This window comes from Lichenostomus cassidix, chromosome 4A, assembly GCF_008360975.1.
Source record: "Lichenostomus cassidix isolate B80296 chromosome 4A, HeHo_3.0, whole genome shotgun sequence".
NCBI lineage: Eukaryota > Metazoa > Chordata > Aves > Passeriformes > Meliphagidae > Lichenostomus > Lichenostomus cassidix.
In genome coordinates, this window is record NC_139485.1 from 16,552,142 (window position 1) to 16,574,567 (window position 22,426).

General features: G+C 37.9%; 1 protein-coding gene across 8 annotated transcripts in view; it reads left to right on the plus strand.

Moving 5' to 3' along the window:
- PCDH11X (protocadherin 11 X-linked) overlaps positions 1-22,426 on the plus strand; it is a 401,505-nt gene that overhangs the window by 61,596 nt on the left and 317,483 nt on the right. For 7 of the 8 annotated variants that reach the window (XR_014852301.1, XM_085060708.1, XM_085060709.1 and 4 more), the window contains one exon: positions 2,482-4,968. Coding sequence is in view for 7 of the 8 variants with exons in the window: in XM_085060708.1 (XP_084916834.1) it covers positions 2,482-4,968 (2,487 nt within the window). In the remaining variant the exon portion in view is untranslated. Of the gene's footprint in view, positions 1-2,481; positions 4,969-11,148; positions 15,042-22,426 lie in introns of those variants that run through there. The other variant, XM_085060715.1, reaches the window with a different exon arrangement.

Genomic DNA, 22,426 nt, shown 5'->3' on the forward strand with positions numbered 1-22,426 from the left:
GTCATTTTAATGGCCAAAGGTACTCTGTAACTGTTAATTATCTATTATGCTTTTCCTATGAACTTGTACCCTTCCCAGTGTGAACAAAGCCTTCAGATCACTGGGATAATGTGGTGGCTGAAGCACAGTTCAGTCCAAGTTGAAATCTGGTCCTAATGGAAATTTTAACTTCACTGAAGTTTTAATGATGATAGAGCCATTTGCTTCAACATCAAGAATTTAATCCTGATGGTTTTTCTTCATGTTTCTCATTTTAGCCCTCAATTTCTTTGTTCATAATGGAGAGAATTAGATATGTATAATCTTAAAAATATGTTTCTTGAATGTTTCAATTTTTTTTTTGAGTGTTTAGAATGTGAGAACTATCTGTTCTTATTAAATGTGTTTGTTAATTTGCAGCATGTCACACCTAACCTTATCTCTTAAACAATGTGAAATAGTCTTGGTAGAATTAACAGAAAGTCTACTTCCCTGTCATGTTTTTTTCTGTGGTTTAAAAAGATGTGTAAACCTGTAATGAATAGGAAGAAATAGACATGGATAATATTTCTTTCCACAGAAAATTTTTCAAGTGTATATAATGAACTTTGTAGAGATCTTTGCATTTTTTTCTGTTCTCTAGTCATTCACTGCTAGTTTTGGGGAGCTAAAGCACCATATTTCATACAAAACCCATCTGTCCCATACCTGATAAGAAAATCAGAGCTGGGTTTTACACACAGCTACAGCCACGTGTATTTGAGATCTGTATGGAGTGCTTGTGGTGGTTGTGGGATCTAATGACAGAACAATCAGTGCCCATCTGTCAACTTGTGTGCAAACAGAGGAGCAAAGAGAGCTGACAGGTTGCTTACACTCTGGCTTCTGGTACTTTCTTTCCTCTGGAATATATGCTAAAGCATAGAATATATAATCTATAATTTCTTAGTAATTATGAAATTTATTGCAAATAACTGCTAGCCAGATTGAATATGAAGAGGAAACTCACACTCTGCTTCCTATCAGCATAGAATTACCATTCTAAAACTTACCCTAATTGGTTCAAAATGTATATCTTGATTTAGAAACAATTTGCAGGGCTTATATTTTCATGCCTTCTGCTAAAGAAGCCAAATCTGTATTTGTTTTATTACTTCAAAATGTGTTCCAGTTTACTTTATATTGTCCCCTGTCACAACTTGATGTTGTCACAAAGGCTGTGCAAGTGGCACAGTAATTTTGGATGTGTGGATGAATAGTTCTTTCCCATGAAATAAAAGATTGCTTATGTAGGGTCAAAAATCTGGCTTGGAGGAAACAAATCAATGAAAGAATAGAGATTCACACAGGAGTGTATAGAAGCTATAACAGTTCTTCATTATTGCAAATGTGATGCACAACAGGAAAGTCCTAAATAGTCCACAACCTTAGTGATGCCTTCTTTTTTCTGCTCATCCCATAAATTCAGCATCTGCATTCTAGTTCTGCCCTTATGGAAGATGTGGCTGGAAAACTGCCTGTACATCATTCCTCTAAGAGATGAGACACAAGAAAAGAGGATAATTACAATATTCTTCGTTCCTGTTTGTCTGAAGAGACAGCAGAAGAGAGAGGGAATTTAGTTTTAGATTCCAATATTTATTTTAGCAGATTTGTCAGCACTAGTGTTTTTAAAAAAAGCTGTGTTTGTGCAATATATGTAGCTTGTTGGCACAGTTCCAGAGATGTTCAACAAACCCCATGAAAAATATTGATCATCTTCAAATTGATCTTGCAGTTCTGTGATATTTTTTGAAATGAAAATAGCTCTTCTTTTTTCACTGGGATTGTAATTTTCACTACCTATATAAAAAGTATAGTGATGAATACAGGAATAGTTTTAATGAGTTTTTTAATATATTTTTCTGATGAATTGTTAGAACTTAGTTTTGTCTGTATTGTCTGACACCTGAATTACATAGTAAGCACTTTTTCAGTGATGCTGTTGTATTGTTTTATTTTTTTTTATTTTATTTTTAATTCTAATGGTTTCAGATCATGTCCAGAGTTGCTCCACAAACAAAGAAATAATCCCTTTATCTCTGTTGGTTTCCTTGAAATTGAATATTGGGATAGGTCCTCCAGTGACTGAACTTTTGCTTCATTGCTTATTTCCACACTCACTCATACAATACAGAAACTGAATTACATCTATCCAGGAATTTAATAACTTTGCTTTTGAAATAGAGAATCTGGATGCAAAAATCACCATCACTTCCACATTTCCCCTTTTTCTAGGGTATCTGTTTATTGCCATGTTTGCTCTGAAGCTTTCTCAAGGCTCTGGGGCTTAAGGAAAAATCAGATATTGAAAAAATAAAGATAAATATAAAAATGTATATTCTTATTTAGAGTATATCTATGAATATATATTCCATGACAATTTCAGAAAAAACAATGAGATGTTTTTCTATTTAAATACACTGTCGAGCTAAAGTGTGTTGTTCTTTCTGTGTCTTGTAGGGTCAAAATGTATTTGGTCTTGACATAACTGAGACACCTGAGGGAGACAAGTGGCCTCAACTGATTGTCCAGCAGATCCTGGACAGGGAGCAGAAGGACACCTATGTGATGAAAATCAAAGTGGAGGATGGTGGGAGCCCCCCGAGGTCCAGCACTGCCATCCTGCAGGTGACAGTGACCGACGTGAACGACAATCGCCCGGTGTTCAAGGAGAACGACATCGAGGTCAGCGTGCCAGAAAATGCTCCTGTGGGCACCTCGGTGTCCCAGCTGCACGCCACCGACGCAGACCTGGGCTCCAATGCACAGATCCACTTCTACTTCAGCAACCAGATCTCCAGCCTGGCCAAAAGGCTCTTTGCCATCGACAACACCACTGGTCTCATCACTATCAGGGAGCCTCTGGACAGGGAGGAGTCTCCTGTGCACAAACTAACTGTTCTGGCAAGCGATGGCAGCTCCACTCCATCGAGGGCGACGGTGACTGTTAATGTCACAGATATTAATGACAATGTCCCGTCGATAGACACGAGGTACATCATCAATCCGGTGAATGGGACAGTGCTTTTGTCTGAGAAGGCTCCCCTTAATACAAAAATTGCCTTGATAACAGTAATGGACAAGGATGCTGATCAGAATGGGAAGGTTACCTGTTTTACAGATCACGATGTCCCTTTCAGGCTAAAACCAGTGTTTGATAATCAGTTTCTCCTGGAGACAGCCACGTTTCTGGATTATGAAGCGACGCGGGAGTACGCCATCAAAATAGTGGCTTCAGATTCAGGGAAACCTCCCTTGAACCAGTCTGCAATGCTCCTGATCAAAATTAAAGACGAAAATGACAATGCCCCAGTTTTCACCCAGCCTATCATAGGTCTTTCCATCCCTGAAAACAATGCTCCTGGCACTCAGCTAACCAAGATAAGTGCCACGGATGCTGACAGCGGGCGGAATGCCGAGATCAGCTACATCCTGGGTTCTGATGCTCCCCCAATTTTCAACCTGGACCGCCGCACAGGCATCCTGACAGCAGTGAGAAAGCTGGACAGAGAAAAACAAGACAGGTACTCTTTCACTGTGCTGGCTAAGGATAATGGGATGCCACCTTTGCAGACCAATGCCACCGTGACGGTGTCAGTGCTGGACCAGAATGATAACAGCCCTGCTTTCACACATAACGAGTATAATTTCTATGTGCCAGAGAACCTGCCCATGTATGGCACAGTGGGGCTGATCACAGTCACGGACGCTGACGCGGGAGACAACGCTGCGGTCACTCTCTCCATCTTAAATGGTAGAGATAATTTCATTATAGATCCACTTACTGGTGTAATAAGACCTAATATTACCTTTGATAGGGAGCAGCAGGGGTCATACACTTTCCAGGTGAAAGCAGTGGATGGAGGAAGACTGCAGCGTTCCTCAACTGCCAAAGTGACCATCAACGTTGTTGATGTGAATGATAACAGGCCTGTTTTTGTTATCCCCTCATCTAATTATTCCTATGAGTTGGTCCCAACATCTGCCAGCCCAGGGTCTGTAGTTACTAAAGTCTTTGCGGTCGATAACGACACGGGAATGAATGCAGAGCTCCGCTATAGCATCATAGGTGGGAACTCCAGGGGCTTGTTTACCATTGACCAATTAACGGGCAATATTACCCTGAAAGAGAAGGTAATTACATCAGATCATGGCTTGCACAGACTGGTGATAAAAGTGAATGACCTGGGACAGCCGGAGTCTCTGTACACGATAGCTCTGGTGCATTTGTTTGTCAACGACACTGTCACCAACAGCTCCTACGTGCAGGAGCTAGTGCGTAGGAACATGGAAACCCCCGTTGGCCAGAATATTGGGGATGGTGAGATAACCCCGCAGACCAATGATTATGTCAAGATCATCATTGCCATCATTGCAGGCACCATGACGGTTATTCTGGTAATTTTTGTTACCGCTTTGGTCCGGTGCCGCCAGACGCCCAGGCACAAGGTTGTCCAAAAAAACAAGCAGAGTGGTGAATGGGTTTCCCCGAACCAAGAGAATAGGCAGATCAAGAAAAAGAAGAAGAAGAAGAAGCGCTCTCCAAAAAGTCTCCTCCTCAACTTTGTGACTATTGAAGAGTCTAAGCCTGATGATCCTGGCCACGAGCACATAAATGGCACTTTAGACATTCCTGTAGAGCTAGAGGAACAGACTATGGGAAAATACAACTGGGCCACCACACCAACCACATTTAAACCCGATAGCCCAGATTTAGCAAAGCACTACAAGTCTGCTTCTCCCCAGCCTACCTTTCAAATTAAACCCGAGACTCCTGTACCCCCCAAGAAGCACCATGTCATTCAGGAATTGCCTCTAGATAACACCTTTGTGGTGGGCTGTGACTCACTTTCCAAGTGCTCATCCAGCAGCTCGGACCCTTACAGTGTTTCTGAATGCAGCTGTCAAGGAGGCTTCAAGACCCCAGGCCCCATACACACCAGACAGGTAATGGAATTTTAAGGTGCTTTCTTCTTTTTCCTTTCCTTCCCTTCTTACTTTGCCAATCCCATAACTCCAAAGCGCTTCAAAATAAGTTTTTCTGCAAGGTTTGAAAGCTCATATTCGATCGAGGCGTTGTAAAGCAAACAATTCGAGCTTCCTCAGTGATAAAGGAGAAAATGAGAAGGGAAAAAAAGAGTGTTTGTGAGGAGGCTGAGCAGCAGAGATCCCTCTGGTGGCATCCTGACTGCAGATGGCAGCATGGCACTTCCCGCTCCGTGCAGGACCTGGCGAGGCTCTCCGGGCTGGGATTGTCCTCTCCAGCCTGCTGAGCTCCAGGATCCAAGCAATCCAGGCCAGGTGGAAAGCAATAAAGCTTTGCAGGAGCTCATAAGTGGTTCTTAATATTAATGGAGTCTGGAATTGCAGCCTTCATTTGGGCGTAGCTTTGCTTCAGAAACGGGAGAGGATTTTCCTCTGGGAGTTTCAGGGCCATTTTCAGACTGGATGCAGACTTAAATCTGGTGGAATGACACGGTTGGCAGGCAAAGTTAGGGAAAAATTAGAAACATCAGCATAATTGATCTCACTTGTTTTCTGCTCTGCCTGATAAACCAGATATTATCTTCTCAGAAATGCAGTGCAACCAAGGAAATGTCTAAAGAATCCTCAGCTTAAAATTAAAAATAAATTGAGAACAAAAGTACCCCATATTCTTCAAGACCCTACAGAAAAGCTTTAAGTCACTGGAAATAGAATACAATGTTTGCCCATATTCTGAACACTTTAATGAAACTTTGCTGTTTTTTTGTTTACTTCTCTTTTTTCATAAACGCCACAAAGTTTTAAGTGGGAATAGTTTTCTGTGTAAGCTTTAGTTGGTTAAAGAATTAATCATTAAAGTAGCACATACTTGAGGAGTGTTAATTTTATTACTGATAACATCTTTTAATGTGATAGTATATTTAACTTAATATATTGCTTGGGAACAAATCCTCAGCGTGACTAAGTCTGTTAGATTTCTTGCTCCAGCTGATTTTTTTTTTTCTGGGAGCTGTGTTTGATTACAACTGTAATGGTAACATCATGCCTAAAAAAAAAGCTTCTCATGCAGAGCAGTCGTCATATCTTTGAAAATTTCAGGAGCTGCTGTTTATTTTATTCTACTTTTTTCCCTTTACCAACAACAAATTTGTATGGTAATCTATATCACTGCGGGTAGCATTTTTTATTAAATGTATTTAAATGTGTTAAGTTAAATTACACGTTAGCAAAGCCTCTTGCCAGTTTGTTCATCTGTTTGAACTGCCATAGCTGAGGAGAGGGCAGTGCTGCTTCCAGCATTTCCATGGACCTGATCTAAGGGATTTTTTCAATGGAGTTCTGGTACAGTTCCTGAGAGTCGAAAAGGTTCTGCCATTGTCTGCAGAAACACACTTTGTCATGCAGTAATGCTGCTAACAAAGCAAGCTCATAACTCTCAAAGTCCCTTCTATGTCAGTGAAAACCTAGAAAGTGGGATGGAAAGCAATTCTCTTCTGCAGAAGTTGGCTGGGGAAAAGAGCATCTCCTTTTATCTGTGCCTTAAAGGTCTGACAGGGGGTTCCTATCTGGAAAAGCAGAATAGAACTGTGGGGTTTTTTTAAAGCTCACTGGCTGATGGTAGCTTATCTTCACAGAGCTACACCTAACATTGCTAGATGATATGCTGAATATATAAGAAAAGAGATTACTGGTACCATTGTACTGATTTTGTTAAAATTGCAGCTATCCTTCTTTTAGGGATATCTTTCTGCATGATAGTGAACACATTGTTTGGAGAAAGGGTAACTCGTCACCACCAATGGCCCTTTGCACTAATTTGGAAACTACATTTGCCTTTAAACACATGAATTCACTTAAAAAAAATATATAAGTAATTTCATTAATACATTATTTACATAAACTTGACCATTAGAGGAAATTCATTGTGTTGTGTTGAACTGTGACCAAATGAAAATTGTATTTCATGATAAGTAAAAGCGAGTAAAGAATTTCTTCACGCTCAATGGATCTTTTAAAAGTCAGCCTCACTCCTAACCTGGAGTTAGGTTGTAGTCTGGATAGCTTTATCTCCTGTTGGGCTGTGCAGAGTGTCTCAGGAGAGGCTACTTGAGAGTTGTCTCTGTTAGCCAGTAAAAAAATGAAATAAATATAAATACAAATACAAATAAATACAAATACAAATACAAATACAAATACAAATATAAATAATCCTGTGGCACAGAGCTCCAGCCCTCGTGTTGTCCCACCACCCTTCAGCCTCAGACACCAACAGGATCCTTGTGGTTCATGATGATTTTGTGTCATGCAGAAAACTGTAGGACAAGCTGGAGAACTGAAAGACAGCTCAGTTGAAAAGGGAGGAGTGCTAGTTTGAAAAGTGAAAATAAGGTATGCCTGATGTGAGGGGGAAATATTGTCCTTTATCACAATTCCCATACTGCAGTTCTTTTATGAGCCAAAAGTTCTCTGAAGGAGCCTAAAGAAGATTCTAATCACTGAAATATCTCTTCAGTTTCCAGTGGGGACTGATATTTGTAGGGTGCACATCCCAAAACTATTGTTAGCTTTGTCCGTGCAAGAGTTTCTACTCAGATATTAGAAATAATATTGTATTGCAGCTAAAAATACATGTTTTCTTTGGAAGCTCTAAATTTTGTGTCTGTCTGAATGGTATTGATTCAGGTCTTTAAAGAAAGGAAATTATGCCTTTGCTTTACTGCTAAATTTGTCTAAGTGATCTATAAAATGACAGAAGGACATTACAACAGCCGTACTCAAAAAGCATGCAAGCAAAGATGGACAGGTTTTTCTGCTAAAAAATCCCAAAATATCTCTTTAGTGGTCAGGTGGGCAAATAAATACAGCAGTGCAACAGCTGAGATTTTTATGGGGAAGCAATTGGAGACTCCTAGAGCAGCTGAGGACACTTTGAGTCATAAACTACAGGAAACTGAAGAGGGAGAAGTATGGTTTTAATGTAATGGCCCCTGAGAGAGAGGTCAGGTTTTGCTCTATTTGTACAAGAGAAAGGGCAAGGGGCAGAGGTACTGATATTATTCTGAAGTGATCCAGGAGGAGTTGATCAATACTAGTGACAGACCTTCAGAGCAGCATGTTTTTTTCTGGGGATGTAGTAGAGGTAAGTCTTTTAAAGGAGTTTTACCAAGTGATAAATTGTGAAAGGGTTTATTCATAATATTTCAAACCAGGATATCTGGAGTGTTATACAAATCAAACTGACTTTCCATGTCATCAGATTTCCATTGTTTTGGCAGTCGTGGGCCTCATAGAAATTTCCTTTGGTGCAGAAACATACAACATCTTTAAAGTTTATTTGTCTGCAAGCTTTGTAAAAAGCTCAGTTATTTTTGACACTTACCTCAGTGGCAGCAAACTGTGTGAAGTGTTCATACTGGCACAAATCTTCTAATTCTCTCTGCATTTGCATGGGAATGATGAAAAGAAGGGAGAGGAGTTTTCTTCAGTCTCATTTTCATGTAACACAATTTCAAAATCTGAAATCTTTGCTCATGTACTTTAAAACAACATTCAGACATTTCAAATGCCTGTCTAGGTATCAGCCTGTCTAGTCAAAACATGCATAATTATAGAGCACAGTGTTATGTGTGGCAGCTTGATTCAAAGAAGGTAATGCTGCAAAGATTCATTAGAACTTCCCATGCATTCTCCCTCTTCTCCCTTTCTTTTATTAAATGCTATTTCAGATGTGCCTCTCATTTGAAAATAGTATAATGCATAATATAGGGACAGGGGAAATCTTTATAATTGACACCTGGAAGGGTCATACTCAGGAAGGGTTCTGTGACCTTTTGGGTTGTCATCTTTAACTTCAGAACAAGTGTTTTTTTCTGACCTGGTGCTATTGAGGAGCTGGGAGTGCCCATTGAAGCAGCAAATCTGCCAGTGCAGGAGCTGGAAGGTGCAGTGGTGCTCCTCACCTGTGATTTCCTGCTTTTTTGGGGATTCTCCCTGCCTCCCACTGGGTCTGTTAATTCAGCTGCTCTGCCAGGACACTATAGTATTTTTGGGAAGCTGCTGAGGGAGGGAGCAGGCATGGAGATTGATTTTTGTCATGTTTGCCAATGTGAATCTTCATTCCTAGACTTCAGCTGGCAGGATTCTATCATCTGTGAGCTTTTCCATGCTTATGGATAGAAATTTCAAATGACACAGTGATCTCTGCTGAACTGGTTTGTTAGGAGCTGATGGAAATAGACATTACATTCCTTACAGAAATCTGAATGGGAAGGAGACCTCATTTAAAATACATTGCATTTTGGGGCCCCACTGTATCAATTCTGTGATTCTGTCTGCTTAGAGCTGCTTACAGTTATGGTATATTTGGTTTCCTGATTTAAAATGTGGTGAAATGTCATTATAGCTTCCCACTCACTATGAGAACAGTGTGCTCAGGATGTGAATTGAAGGAATATTGCACTGTTCCTGAAAATAATAGCTCTGAAACTCACCTGTTCTGCGAGCCTTTAGCTGCAGGATTTTCAGTTTTGTGTAATAACTGTGAGACTAGTGAGTTTAATTTAGAATCCTGTAATCATCAATAGGCAGGGCTGATGCTTCTGAGGTGTAAAAAGGTATAGACACAGCACTGGTGTTTTGCACTGACAGATACAGAGTAAATTACTCAAAGAACATTTTCTTCTGAATTTTAACTAAATAGCTGTTGGTAGAAGCCCTTCCTAAAAGCCATTTAAAAATTGATTACTATGATTTTAAGTACTCTAGTTATTTTACTTTAATTTTCTGACTGATAATTTTGCTTGTGGTTCTGATCTTCTGCCATGTGTGTACATTTAGCAAAAAAAAATTGCACTTGGAGAAGAGATTTCGAACTGAAATACAAGTCAAAGTGTGCGAGTCAAAAGTTAGCTAGCAATTATTTAAATGTGCATCAGTGCTGAAGTAAAGCTGGTCAAGAAAATGCTTTTCCTCTGTGCAACACTCATAGAAAATCTTCAGCATTTTCTTTTTATATCTTTGGCTAGAAAAGCAGGGGGGAAGGTGTCTGGAAAGTGTCCCCTTTGCCTGATAGTAGAAAACAAAAAGAGAGCATGAAGAGGAATAAAAAAGAAACTTGTATTTTGTATGAGGAAATAATGAAAGATTTTGAATATGACACTTCAGTAAAAATTAATTTAGATAAAACAATGGCACTTTCTTCCTCAGTAAGAACTCATTGACTGAGTTTATACTGAAGTTGATACATGAAGTTCCAGCATTAATAACTGAGTGATTTTTATGCAAACCAGAATGACACACAACTCCCCCTCCAACAGCCACTTGCCTTGGGGTAGAAGCAAATGTAATTTTTCAAACATTAAGTGCCTTTCACATCATTTTTCCATTGGGATCACTGAAAAGTTTATTCTTTCCTCCTTGTGACCCAACTGCGTTATTTCAAATACCTTACTCAGCTATAAACTATTGCTAATGATGAAGTCTGGTTTAACTGTGGTTTAATTTTCACACTTGTTTATTTTCCTGTTTTCTCCCAGAAGGAATTGCACTCAATAATCTGCAGTTGATAGCAATTTCCTGACCAGTGAGTGGCTGGTGGCTTGGTGACTGTGGTATTGATAGTGCTTCCTTTTCTGTGAAAGAATTGATCAGAATGGCTTAATTTCTGTGAATCTTTAGGACTAACCCTGTTGATGGTAAATGGAGATTAAAGATGTAAAATAATCTTCAAATAAAACCATTTTAGGCATGGTGATCTAGAACGAAGTCCACAAAACCCCTGTAGAACATGTTCTAGGTAGCACAGCAGTCATCTGATAATCTCTCAACAGCACTTTGGGTTTTGAGTGGATAAAGCAAAAAAAAAGGAGTAAGAAACTTAGAATAACATCCACAGAAGCTATTTCTGTGGCTCCTTCTGTCACAGCATTTGTGCTATGTGTGTATAAATCTTTCCTTGTGCTGGGAACTCACCCAGCAGAGATTATTGCTTACCTAGAACCACAGTAGCTCAGAACACCTCAGACCACACAGGGCTTGACGTGGTGTAGAGAATTTTTTAGAAATTTGGACGCGAACTTGACAATTTATGGTGAAAAATGCTGCAGGAAAGGGCTTTTCTCATGCTGTTTCTCTGTTTGCCAGCTCTGAACGCCATCGCAGCTGATGTTATGTTCTGAAGTCGTACGTGTTCTCAATGATGTTAAGCCAGCAAACATGAAAACAAGGAAATAGCACGAGAAAGCCCTTTGTCCTGTCTCTGATTGCCGAAGACTTTTATCGTCTCATCTCCAGAGGGGTTTGGAAGTGACGATGAACTGTTCAAGCTGCCCTACTGCAAGGTATCAAGGGCAAGGTGTTTTTTTAAAAAGGAAAAGACAAAGAAATTTTAGTACGTTGTGCTATAGTGTTCTATAACGTAGTTTTGCTAAGAAAAAAAAAAAAGTAATGTGACCCATCCTTCTTCACCGTTGGTGATTATGGTAAATTGATTTTGCTTGTAATCATCTTCTTGTCCCAGGTTTTTTTTCCTTATTTATTTTAGTTGGAACAATTAGGAGTTTTGTTTCTATGAATATATGAAAAGGGAGCAATAAATTTCATTCCTATGTTAAAAAGAGAATGTAAAGTTCTTTATACTCCCTGCATTTAAAAGGAAAACAAATGAGTTGTTGTCACTTATAGCACCATTATACATGTTAAGAGTTAAGTGTTATTTATATCTATTCCATAATATTTTTAATGATGATATTGCTGCTATGGATCATAAATAGAATTGATCAAGTCACTGCTTTCTCATTTTCTAGGCACAATAGTAGTAGTGAAAAACTAGTACTTCCTGCTTTCTTATCCACGACATTTTGTAATAAATGGTCACCTTTTAAATAACTGGAAAGCATTCACGTAACTTTTAAAAAGAAAATTTAATTTGCATTTTGCTTGCTGAAGTCTAGATAATGTCTATTTAACAGGTGCCAAACATTTAACCTTCTAAAATATTTTTATTTAAAAAAAAAAGTCATTGATCCAGTGGCTTGGTTTTCAGTGTCATAAAATAGGAAATAGTATACATAATTTTATCACTGTTAGCCAGCACATGGGTGGGGGGAAATGGCCTATTGTTATTTTTTTTCCCAAATTATTCTTCTATATATTTTTTTTTAATTAAAGGTTTTTTTAATATTATAATTTCTTATTTAGCACACCTCATTAAAAAAAAATTGAGTATCATAGCTTTGTTTGAAGGTTGGTTGCAAGTTCTTGTATATTGCCTCACATTTTAGGGAGTAATGCTTAATATGTATCATCTATAATATTAGAATTTCATATGCAATGGAAAATCTCTTAGGAAGCAAAGGAGTATAAAGAACCCTGTTTTCTGCACTTATATGAAGACATGTAATATTAGTTTGCTAGAATAAAGTGAAATACAGACACTGCTTTTAACTGGGATGTATACAATATATATACCTTTCTTTAAAAGAAAAAGTTATCAATGATTCATGAATTAGACTACAACATGGAATTCTTACACATTACTGTATGTTTGATGTAAAGATATTTATAGGCTTGTACTTAATAATCACGTTGCCTCAGTTCTTGGACTGCAGAATGTCTACCATGACTGTTGCCTATAGTTTGCTCCACATTTGCTATCTGGCTCTTTTAAAAAAAAAAATGTGTATTTGGCTATTTGATCTGTAAAATAAATTCTATTAATAACGAAGTACGTATTGTAATTTAGCATATTGTATTGCATAATTATAGCTATGACTGTTACAGAAAATCTTTCATTTCCGATAATGAAATCATTTTCTTGGGAAGAAGTTCATGTATCTGTAAGACAGTTTTTGCTGTTCCTGTTTATCGTAGCCTTGCAGCATTTATGCTTCAAACTCAAAACCCCCAACACTTCCAGTGGTTAGACATGCAGTGATATTTATTGACTCAGCACCACAATTCAGCCAGATGAAAGTCCATCCCCAGCACAATAAGGAATTTATTGCAGATGTGTTTGGTGTCCCAGCACTGCTGCTGTTGCAGTTGGTGGTGTTGGTGCTTCCTAGGTGGGTGATGGGAAGATTCAGTGATGCTTAGGAGGAATAAAATAACCCTTGGGTTAGTTGAGAGTGGTTTGCCAGGCAGACAGGATGATTTCACAGACTTGGAGTTTCTGTTTTTGCTTTGAGCCTTTGGATTTCTCACCTTATGAGAAATAGGTTGGATTTCCTTTTTGAGAAAACTCCTCTACATAAATCTAACACTTGATTGAGAGAAGCACCAAATAATTTCAATGCTTATGTTGAAACTTTTTTTTTTTTTTTTAATCAAGGGATACTGAGTGGAGATAATGTAATTTACTCATCTCAAGTGAACATGCAGTTGCCCTCATTTTTTTTCTCTGGCAGTGACAAGGCATAGATAGACTGTAGCAAGTTATTTTGATTTTAGGACTGCATCCCCTCTAGAAGTGCCTACTTTCGTACACTGAGTATGAAGAGAACCTTTGATAAGTACCTTTCTTGTACCAGATGTGCTTTCAGAGAAAAATATACTTCATTCCTAGTTCCTTTGCTTTTAACTTAGCTGAAGCTCTAACTTTTGTCCTACTATTACACTGGTCCTGTCATTCTAGTCTACCAAGGAATAATTATAGAAGAATCTAGGATGATTTTAAAATTTGCAGAAGTTACATGAATGAAATCAAAGGTACATCAGATGGTTTAACTGTTGGTCCAAATCAGTAATCTCTCTCCTCTGGTTCTCTCATTTGTCAGCCCAGCCAAATATGATAACTTTCCAAATGCACTAAGGGAAAGCCAGAAACCTCCTGAGTGGCTCAGTTTCCTGTGTTTTCTCTGTTTCTGTGTTTGTTTTCTTACATCTAAGTATCACTTTTTACAAAGTTGTTTTTTTCATAGACTGGTGCAAAACTTGTTCAGAGCTCATTTCCTGCTGATGGTTAAATGGGTTCATGGAAATCTCACAAAAGCCTAATGTTTATTGACCAAATATGTATGTGTGCTGGATATCAATTGCTATACTTTTCTGTGATGAAGGCCAGTCAAAAATTTGTATTATTTTTTTTAATAGTATTAGTATCCTGAGTCAAAGCTAGGTATATGTGTTTCAAGACTGACTCTGTTGCTCAAATGTTTTCACCTACAGAAATATTTTTTTCTGCTTGCTTAGAAGTCAGAGTACCTTAAGAGCAAAAATCACTAAGTTGACCAAATGTTACTTTTGAAATTGAAAACTCTTTTTTTTTTTTTTTTAATATCAATATATTTATCATACTTCAGACTGTAATTATTAGTCACCTCAGTAAATTTCTCAATAAATTCACCTTTTTCTCTGGTGCTCATTGCTCCCTGTCCCCAGAGCAGCCAGGTTATGTCTGTAGGGAAATCCCTAGAGCTGCTTTGGGTCAATTCCAGCACAGCTGAGCAAAAAAACCCTTTATTTATTGCCAGTTTTAGATTTCACTGATCCAGTTTTGGATGTAACTGATCCCATGGCTGCTCCCACCCCTCCAGCTCAGCAGCCAGGGTGGCTCTCAGCTGGGCTAGTTCCATCCAGGGCTGGGTTGCCAAATCCTGGATTTTCTGAGGATGTGTGACTACCAAAGCTCCCTTCCACCCAACCTCAAACACCCCAAAGTGAGTGAGTGAAAAAAGGAGTAAAAAAATCCAGGAACTTGGGGGGATATAAATCCTTCTGAGTTCCACTGAGTGGGGAACTTCTGAAGGGCAGTAGGGGGTTGTCAGGAACAAAGCTGGTTTGTGATGTAAATAGAATTCTATTTTTAACATGAACTGTAATGCTGCAGGGTTTTTTGGTTACACTTCTTCGGTGATTTCCCATTTTACCATAAAACATATATTTATGGTGTATCCTGGTCTTACGTATTATTTGTAAAATCTTTTTAACAAATAATTTGAATATATATATATTTTTGCCTTCATATTGAATTACTGAGCACTGTTCCTTTTATGTCTTATTTATCTATTTCTAAAATAAATTTGGTTTGACGATTATATTTGTATACCTTCTGGAGAAGCACTGTTTTTAAACACACCTCTGCTCTGTTTGTTTAATGCATGCACACCATCAAGCCCCTACAGAGACTGCTATTTTTCACACTTTAGGAGCTATGTTTATTAAATAACTTCACCACACTTTAAACTTTACAAGAAGAAATATCAAGAAATATGCTTCTTGCAAAACCTCATACTCCTTAGCAGTACATTTCTTTTGTCTACAATTTTTTTTTTCTGAGGAATCCAAGCAGTAATTTCAAGAGTTCCACATTTTCTGATGATGTTTCCATGCATGTGTGAGTGTTTATCTCTGTCTCCATGTATTTTGTTTGCATGTGGATGTAAGGAGCACGAGGGTGAATACACACATTTATCACACATCCAATTAGCAGAGGTTATAAGCAGTAAATATTGCAGAGACTGGAAGTGGAGATATCTGACTATTCCAATATCTCTTGCTGTGAAAGATAGCCAGGCGCTGAGGATTGCAATCTGCCACATTATTTGATTTTTGGGAAGATTTGTCTTCCCTTCTGAGAATGTGCTGGCTTCTCAATATGTTGGAAAATGACTCTTGGTGATTTGGAGGTTAGGACAAAAATATGAAAAGTACAGTTTTGAGTTTTAGTGCTATGATTCTTTCACTAGGTTATTTTACTCCTTCCAACACTGTCTCTCAGTAGTCTAAAATACATTTTTTTCCTCTGTATAGACTCATATTCTTAAATTTTGCCACTGAAAATACAGTGAAAATGACATTTTTGTATTTTCTCCAAATTGTGAGCTTCTGCTTATTTCTTAAATAGACAGATGTAAATCAAATTCGGTTACTTATATGCATAGAGATGGATATTAAGTGTGATATCAGGAATTTTTCAGGGGTACTATTGGCTTCTTGCAATCTTTTAAATAGGTTTTATTCCTTTGTGTTTTCACTTCCAAGGAAGGTGTTCATTCAAGCTCAAATCACTTATTTCCAATAAAAAACTGAGTGATGGTATCAAAGCTGTTGGGTTTGATTTCTCATCGCTGAATTCCAGTGAAGAATTATGAGCTGAATTTTGGTCTGTTGTTCTCAGCATTGTTTTTCCATCCTTTCTGTCCTAAGAGAAGAGTTCCATGGCTGTTGGATGGATGAAATTCCCTCTGCTCCTGTTCTCTGTTTCCTGCTGGGCTGTGATCTGAAAGTCTCCAATTATGGGTTTTCCCAGACAAAAATACTTTTCCTAGCTCTGGATCTAAACCATCCATGTGCTGATGGTTTTTCTCTCCCTCTCTTCTGTGAAAAAAAAAACAACCCAAAACCAACAGGAGAAAAATGCTGGTCTTTTCCTGGCACTTGGGCATGTGTGTTTCAGACAAGCAAATGAACTTCAAACAGGTGAATTTGGAAAGTCCTTTCCTTTGGATGTTTAGGGTATTTGAGTAATTGGAAATTACTGAAGATTTTGGGATTGTCTGACACCCAAACTTGCCAGTCTTGCAGGACTGAGGTGGAGTTAGGATGGAGAGGGATGAGGGAAAAGGAAGATTTTCCATCTATAATTATTAGTGTGATACACAATCTTGAGTGCCACATCAAAGATCTTTGCAGATGCAGTTTGGAGTCACATTGTGACAGATTTCTTAATTGTATTATTGTTCATCTATTATGGATAAAAGCAGCAGAGTTCTGCTGCCAGCTTTGAATGTATGTGAACATGGGGATGTGTGTTCTTATCTGAGCTGAAAAGTGATTCAGATCAGGTTTTTTTGGATTGAAAGGTAAGGTGTCTTTCTTGTGTTGTTGACTGATTTTTGAAGATTGCTGAAAATTGTTTCCCTGCCTTTGAAAAGTAATGTGTTTGGAGCTGGAAGTGAAGAAGAAAAGTAACTCAGGCTTGGAAAAATAGATGGCACAGTTTTCTTTGCAATTTAACTAGCAGAAACTATTTCAGTTCCTAAAGTTTATGGTATGATTTACGTTTTTTAAAAAAAAAATTAAACTTACCTGAGGCAAAATTACAGTTTTTATATAACAACAAACTGCCTTCTAGCTTGCTTTTTGAAATACATTAAAATAAATTTAAAAGCAAGTGCTTTTGCTTGCCAGCACCCAGTTATTATAAATACCTAAACACATAGGTAAGATACTTAGAATTAAACACTATGAAAGTGTTTTTTCCCTTCTTTCTTCTGTTTTCCAAAGTCTCTGTTTTTGGAGGTGTTTACCACGAAACTGTCTGTAGCCAACACACCCAGGAATCAGACTGAAGGTGGAAAAGGGCTTTTCTGTTTAAATAAGTCTATTTGTAAACAAAGCTTCAAGAGGGGAGGAAAACATTGGGTTATGTTCTCCAGCTTAGCGGAAGGGAAGCGACAACTTCTCCAGCCTGCTGAGATTTTGATTGCTATTGATTTCAAAGTTAGAAGCCAAACAACCACAATTTAGACAAGAAGTGTTTCTCCCAACTGGTGTTGAACTCAGAGCTCTGAAAAGGAGTGTGAGATGTTGTGATCAGCAGTGATCAGCATTGCTGCATTCACTGCTCACACTCCATGCTGAGTCACCTTGATCTCTGATATTTTTTAGACCTGAGTGGGAACAATGGATTTACCAAAAATCCTGCAAGGAAATATTTTTTTTTTTCCTCCTTTAAATAGCAGTAAGCTACTCTATCCAAATACAGATATCTGATACTTTTTAGAAGTGTCTCATTAGACACACTGAATACTTAAGTTTTTAATTCTTATTTTATACCTTGTAGAAGCTTAAACATAGATACAGATATATATACCAAGAGATAATTTTCTAAAACTTTCCTTGTTTTCTTTATAAGACACTATTCAAAGATATTTCCTGCTGTTTAGAAGCGTGAGGCTGAATGGATTTCTGAGCAGCCTGAAGTAGATTTTTAATCTAGCAAAATGACATTATGACTAATGAAAAAACATGGATAAACAGATTGGTGTTTGCTTACACATGGAGCAATCATCAGACCTACTGATTTTGCAAACAAGAGGCTGGAGGATTTGATGGATGCATTTTAAAAACTTGGATGGCCAAAGCTGTAAATCAGTCCCTGCTAAATTATCTTTTCTGATTGAATTCCCTTTCTGCATCAGGTTTATTGTGAGACTTCTGTGCATTGTGACTTCAGCCAAGTTTTAACTCAAGTTACATCAAATATTGTCTTTGTTCTTCCATGCTGGAAAATAATACACGGATGGTTTAACACTGTGAGAGTCTTGTTTTCTTGTCTTTAATGGATGGTTTAGCATTTTCTTATTGCTGCGGTTTCCTATTTTTATATTAATATATCAAAACTGTGGTGGGGGAGTCTGTGTAAGAATGCAGCCATTTGGATTCTTACAGCTGGTGTTGTGTCAATTGACAGAGGCTCTGTGATAATAAGCAAAGTCATCAGTGCCACATGTGTAAATCTCCTTGGACAGTATATTATAGCCATTTAGGATATGGTGGTGGGTCACACAATGTATAGCTATTTCTTACATTACAATTGTAAAGTTTCCAGATTATGGAATCATGGAATAATTCAAGTTCCAAGGGATCACCTTCTCCAATTGTGGGACTCAAAACTAGGCTCATTTAGATCAGTTTGCTCTGGACCTTGTTCAGTTGACTTGTAATGTTTTAGGATCCTCAAGAATACATAGGTGTTTCAGTGGAAATCAGAATCTTAATTGTCTGTAAGAATCCACAACCCACATGTGTAAATATCCAATGAATTCAAATTACTTTTAGCTATTTAGTAAATATTTTTAAATGTATCTGTTTGTCTGCATTTTTGGGGTGAAGCCCAAAGTACTCTGTTTGCTGCTCCATCATTTGGCTCATCAACTTCTGTATTTGTCTTTACTTTACAAATATGTTGTGGGCATTAATTTGGATTTCCTCTAGTTGTAGTGAAAACACTGAGAAGTTGACAGAGTCTTGATTGTCTTACTCACAACGAGTGAATCAAACCTCTCCAGAAACTTATCCTGAAGGTTGGATATTAAAACCAGACAGGAACGACAGAACAATTCTGTCAGGAGCAATTAAACCAGAAAAATGTAATTGGAGGCAGAAAAGGCTTTTGATGCTTCCTGTATCCAAGATATACAGTGGTGCAATTATCTGCTTTCAGCTGCCGAGCCTGATTTATTAGTTACAGTAGTTTGGCTTTGAAACACTGAACATGGCTAAGACAGCATGTGCTCACTTGTGTGAGGTTTCCAACATCTGTCCTGACAATCCTCTTACAGCCTGTCTGCTAGGAATTAGGAAATGGCAACATGAGTTCTGAAATGGATATGAAAGGACTGGAGTTGGGAGAGGGGGGTTGGGAGGGAATATTTCGTTATTTCGTTGCCCCTTTTTAACACATTAACTCCTTGAGCTGTTTGTTTTTATTGTTCCAGATGGTAGCAAGATGCATGTAAATGAATAAAGTGAAATAGAACAAATCAGATGCTTGGCTGCTGTTCAAGAGCTGCTAAGGCTAAGCTTTATTAAATTCACATGAGGATATGATAACTGTGGAATCTCACACAATGAACTGCACTAATCTTACTGGTGAAGAACATCATTTTTCTTGAGATAGATGAGAGAATCTGAAATTTTGTCATGAAATAAACAAAACCCCTTTGGAGCTTTATTTTCTGAGGGCATTTGCTAGTTGAGTGAAATCTTCATGTCCCACAAACAGAATCTTCATGCACAATCCATTTTTCCACATCAGAAGTTCCAAGGGTTTGTTCTTTCTCAGTGGCAAAGTGGAGAATGCTTCAAAGTGAGCTATGTGTTCTGTGTTAAAACTCTTCCCTGGGTCATCTGAAGTCCCTTTAGGAATAAGCATATTTAAAAGGGGGCAAAAGCACTAAATTTTAAAATTATATTAGATATACTTAATTTATATTTAAACAGGAAAATTTTAAAGCACAGCAAACCAAATATTTTTATTAATATTTGCAGGGTGTAATTCCCATTGAAGCCTTTTCTTTTTTGTGACTGTAGACCATTTTTATACTTCTGCAGTTGAATTTCTGTTTATAACTCAATGCTTTTCAGACATTTCCTGTAACTTTATGTAATTAATGTTCTCTATTAACATACTAATTTCCTTATTTCTTTTTATTGAAACTCCAAAATTACTCTTTAAACTTTCTGATGAAATAATATTTTTTTCCCCTCAAAACCCCAAGAGTATAATTCCTGACAATACTCACATGACACGTTTTGTTACGTTTTCCATTTAAATGTAGTATAAAACTGCATTCACAAACTATTTCCCTGTATCTAAAATGAAGGACAAAGAAAATGCTAAAACTCAGGGCTAAGTGACTGAGTTCCCAAATCTATTGAGGACCTTTTCTTTAACAGAAAAAAACCAAACCAAAACAAAACAAAAAAAACACAACAAAACAAACAACCCCCCCAAACCCCCCAAAATTAAAAAAAACAGAACAACATCACCCCAAAAGCAGCAAAAAAACCCAAAACAGTGTGAAAAGAGCAGTCCAGTGGTCTACAAGAAAGACAATGGCCAGACAAAGCCTGACGTGTCACAGCAGGTAGATAACCTTTTCTCCTTGTGGAAGCAGCCCAAATGAAAGCTCAGATTTGATCAGAACTGCTTTGCCTCTCCCCATGTCAATCAAACCTTTTATATTGATAATCTGAAGAGAAAAGGGTTGAGAACACAAAGTCTACTTTTGTATTATTAAGATGAAAAGATTCTGCCAGGGTTTGATAACACTGGAGATGCAGAGGTTGTTACAGAAACATAATGAATATCAAATACATCTGCAAAAAGGACTTTTTATCGAGATAAAATCCTGATGAAAAATGCCACTTATTCTTTATTTCCCATCAGACAGGTTTAAAGACTGCAAGTCAAGAATGTAGATCTGTATTTAATGGAGGTATTTCGTTTAGAACACTCTGTGCTGAAATACAAACCTTCAATTCAGTTGCTTCTCATCTGATCTAAAAAAATATTTTAAATTAGACTCATTTCTTTAATATTCAAATACAGAATAATCTATTAATAAATAAAATTTAGCAGTGGATGTCACAACCTTATGGGTAAATCTGTATAACTTGTTATTCCAAATGAATTCTGTAATATTTGAACTCATTTCAGTGTAACTAATTCTTGTTCATTTGTTTTTTTTGTTTTTAAATTATTTCCAGAAGAAAAAGTAAATGAATAGTCACTTATAATTTATACATCTCAGAAGTACTGGGTTCTGTGAGAGATGAAATCAGATTTGGTTGCAATGAAGCAAAAGTTGGCTGTTAATTTTTTAATTGCTTCCTGTTTCGGGTGTTATTCAGGAGCTGGAACAGGATGTTGCACTGCTGGTCAAAAAATGGTTCTGTGAATTGGGGAATTCTGGGAATTGTGCAGTGAATGTATCGTAATCTCTCCCAGGGATTGTGGCAGATTGTCTTACACTGTTTGTGCTCCATGACTTGTGAGTGCTTGTAAGCTCTGTATGGATTTTCTTTTTTGTAATTGTTTTTCCTTTAGCCATACTGTGGCCTGAGATTGGAAGAAAAAGATAAAAGGACAGAAAGGCTTAATAGCAATTTTGTTTTTGAAAGGGAGAGGCTGGCTGATCCAGCTTAAATCTTTACAGATTTCAAATAACTGTTGAATCACAGAGACAAATGACAACTGCAAAAGCTCCTGGGTCAGCAGCACAGCAGCTGTAAGCAGGGGAGTGAGAAGGAAAGGTCAATCTATAGAACATATGGTGATAACATGTTGAGAGGATGTCCAAAAAAAGATGAGTGGGAATGGAAACACCCTTCTTTTCTATATAAATGACAAAGAAAATAAAACTGAATTTTGTCGCCCTGCTGTTTGGTGTGTGGTTAGGATGATTGGGGTTTTCTCAAGGAGAGACAGACCTGCACTGCCTGTACCCCATGGGGTGTATGGAGCTGTGTCCAGGGGGATGTCCAGGTGACCAAAGCAATGCCCACACCAAACCCCTCTCACACCCCACATTCTGTACCTGTTTGAGGAGAAGAAGTGCTGAGAAGAGCTGAGGTGATGTTTTACTTGTTACTGTCTTTGGGTTGCTTTTGTTCTCTTTTGCAAATTTAGCACAGAACAGCTGACAGAGAGGATCAGGGAGATGTTCTACCAGCCTAAATATCGACTGTCAGAGCACTGGAGCTTGGAGAGAGAACAAGCAGAGCACCTTCAGCCCTCCCTTTCACTTGGGATTATGTAACACTGCATGTGGAAGGCAGGCATTCGTAGTGATTTCTTCCAAGTGGTAATAGTTTCCTTTCTGAATGACTGTACAGGTAACAGAAATATATTTTCATGAAAGGCTTCGGTTAGGATTCATTTCTTCTGTAGGAGGTGAAGGAAGAGAGGCAC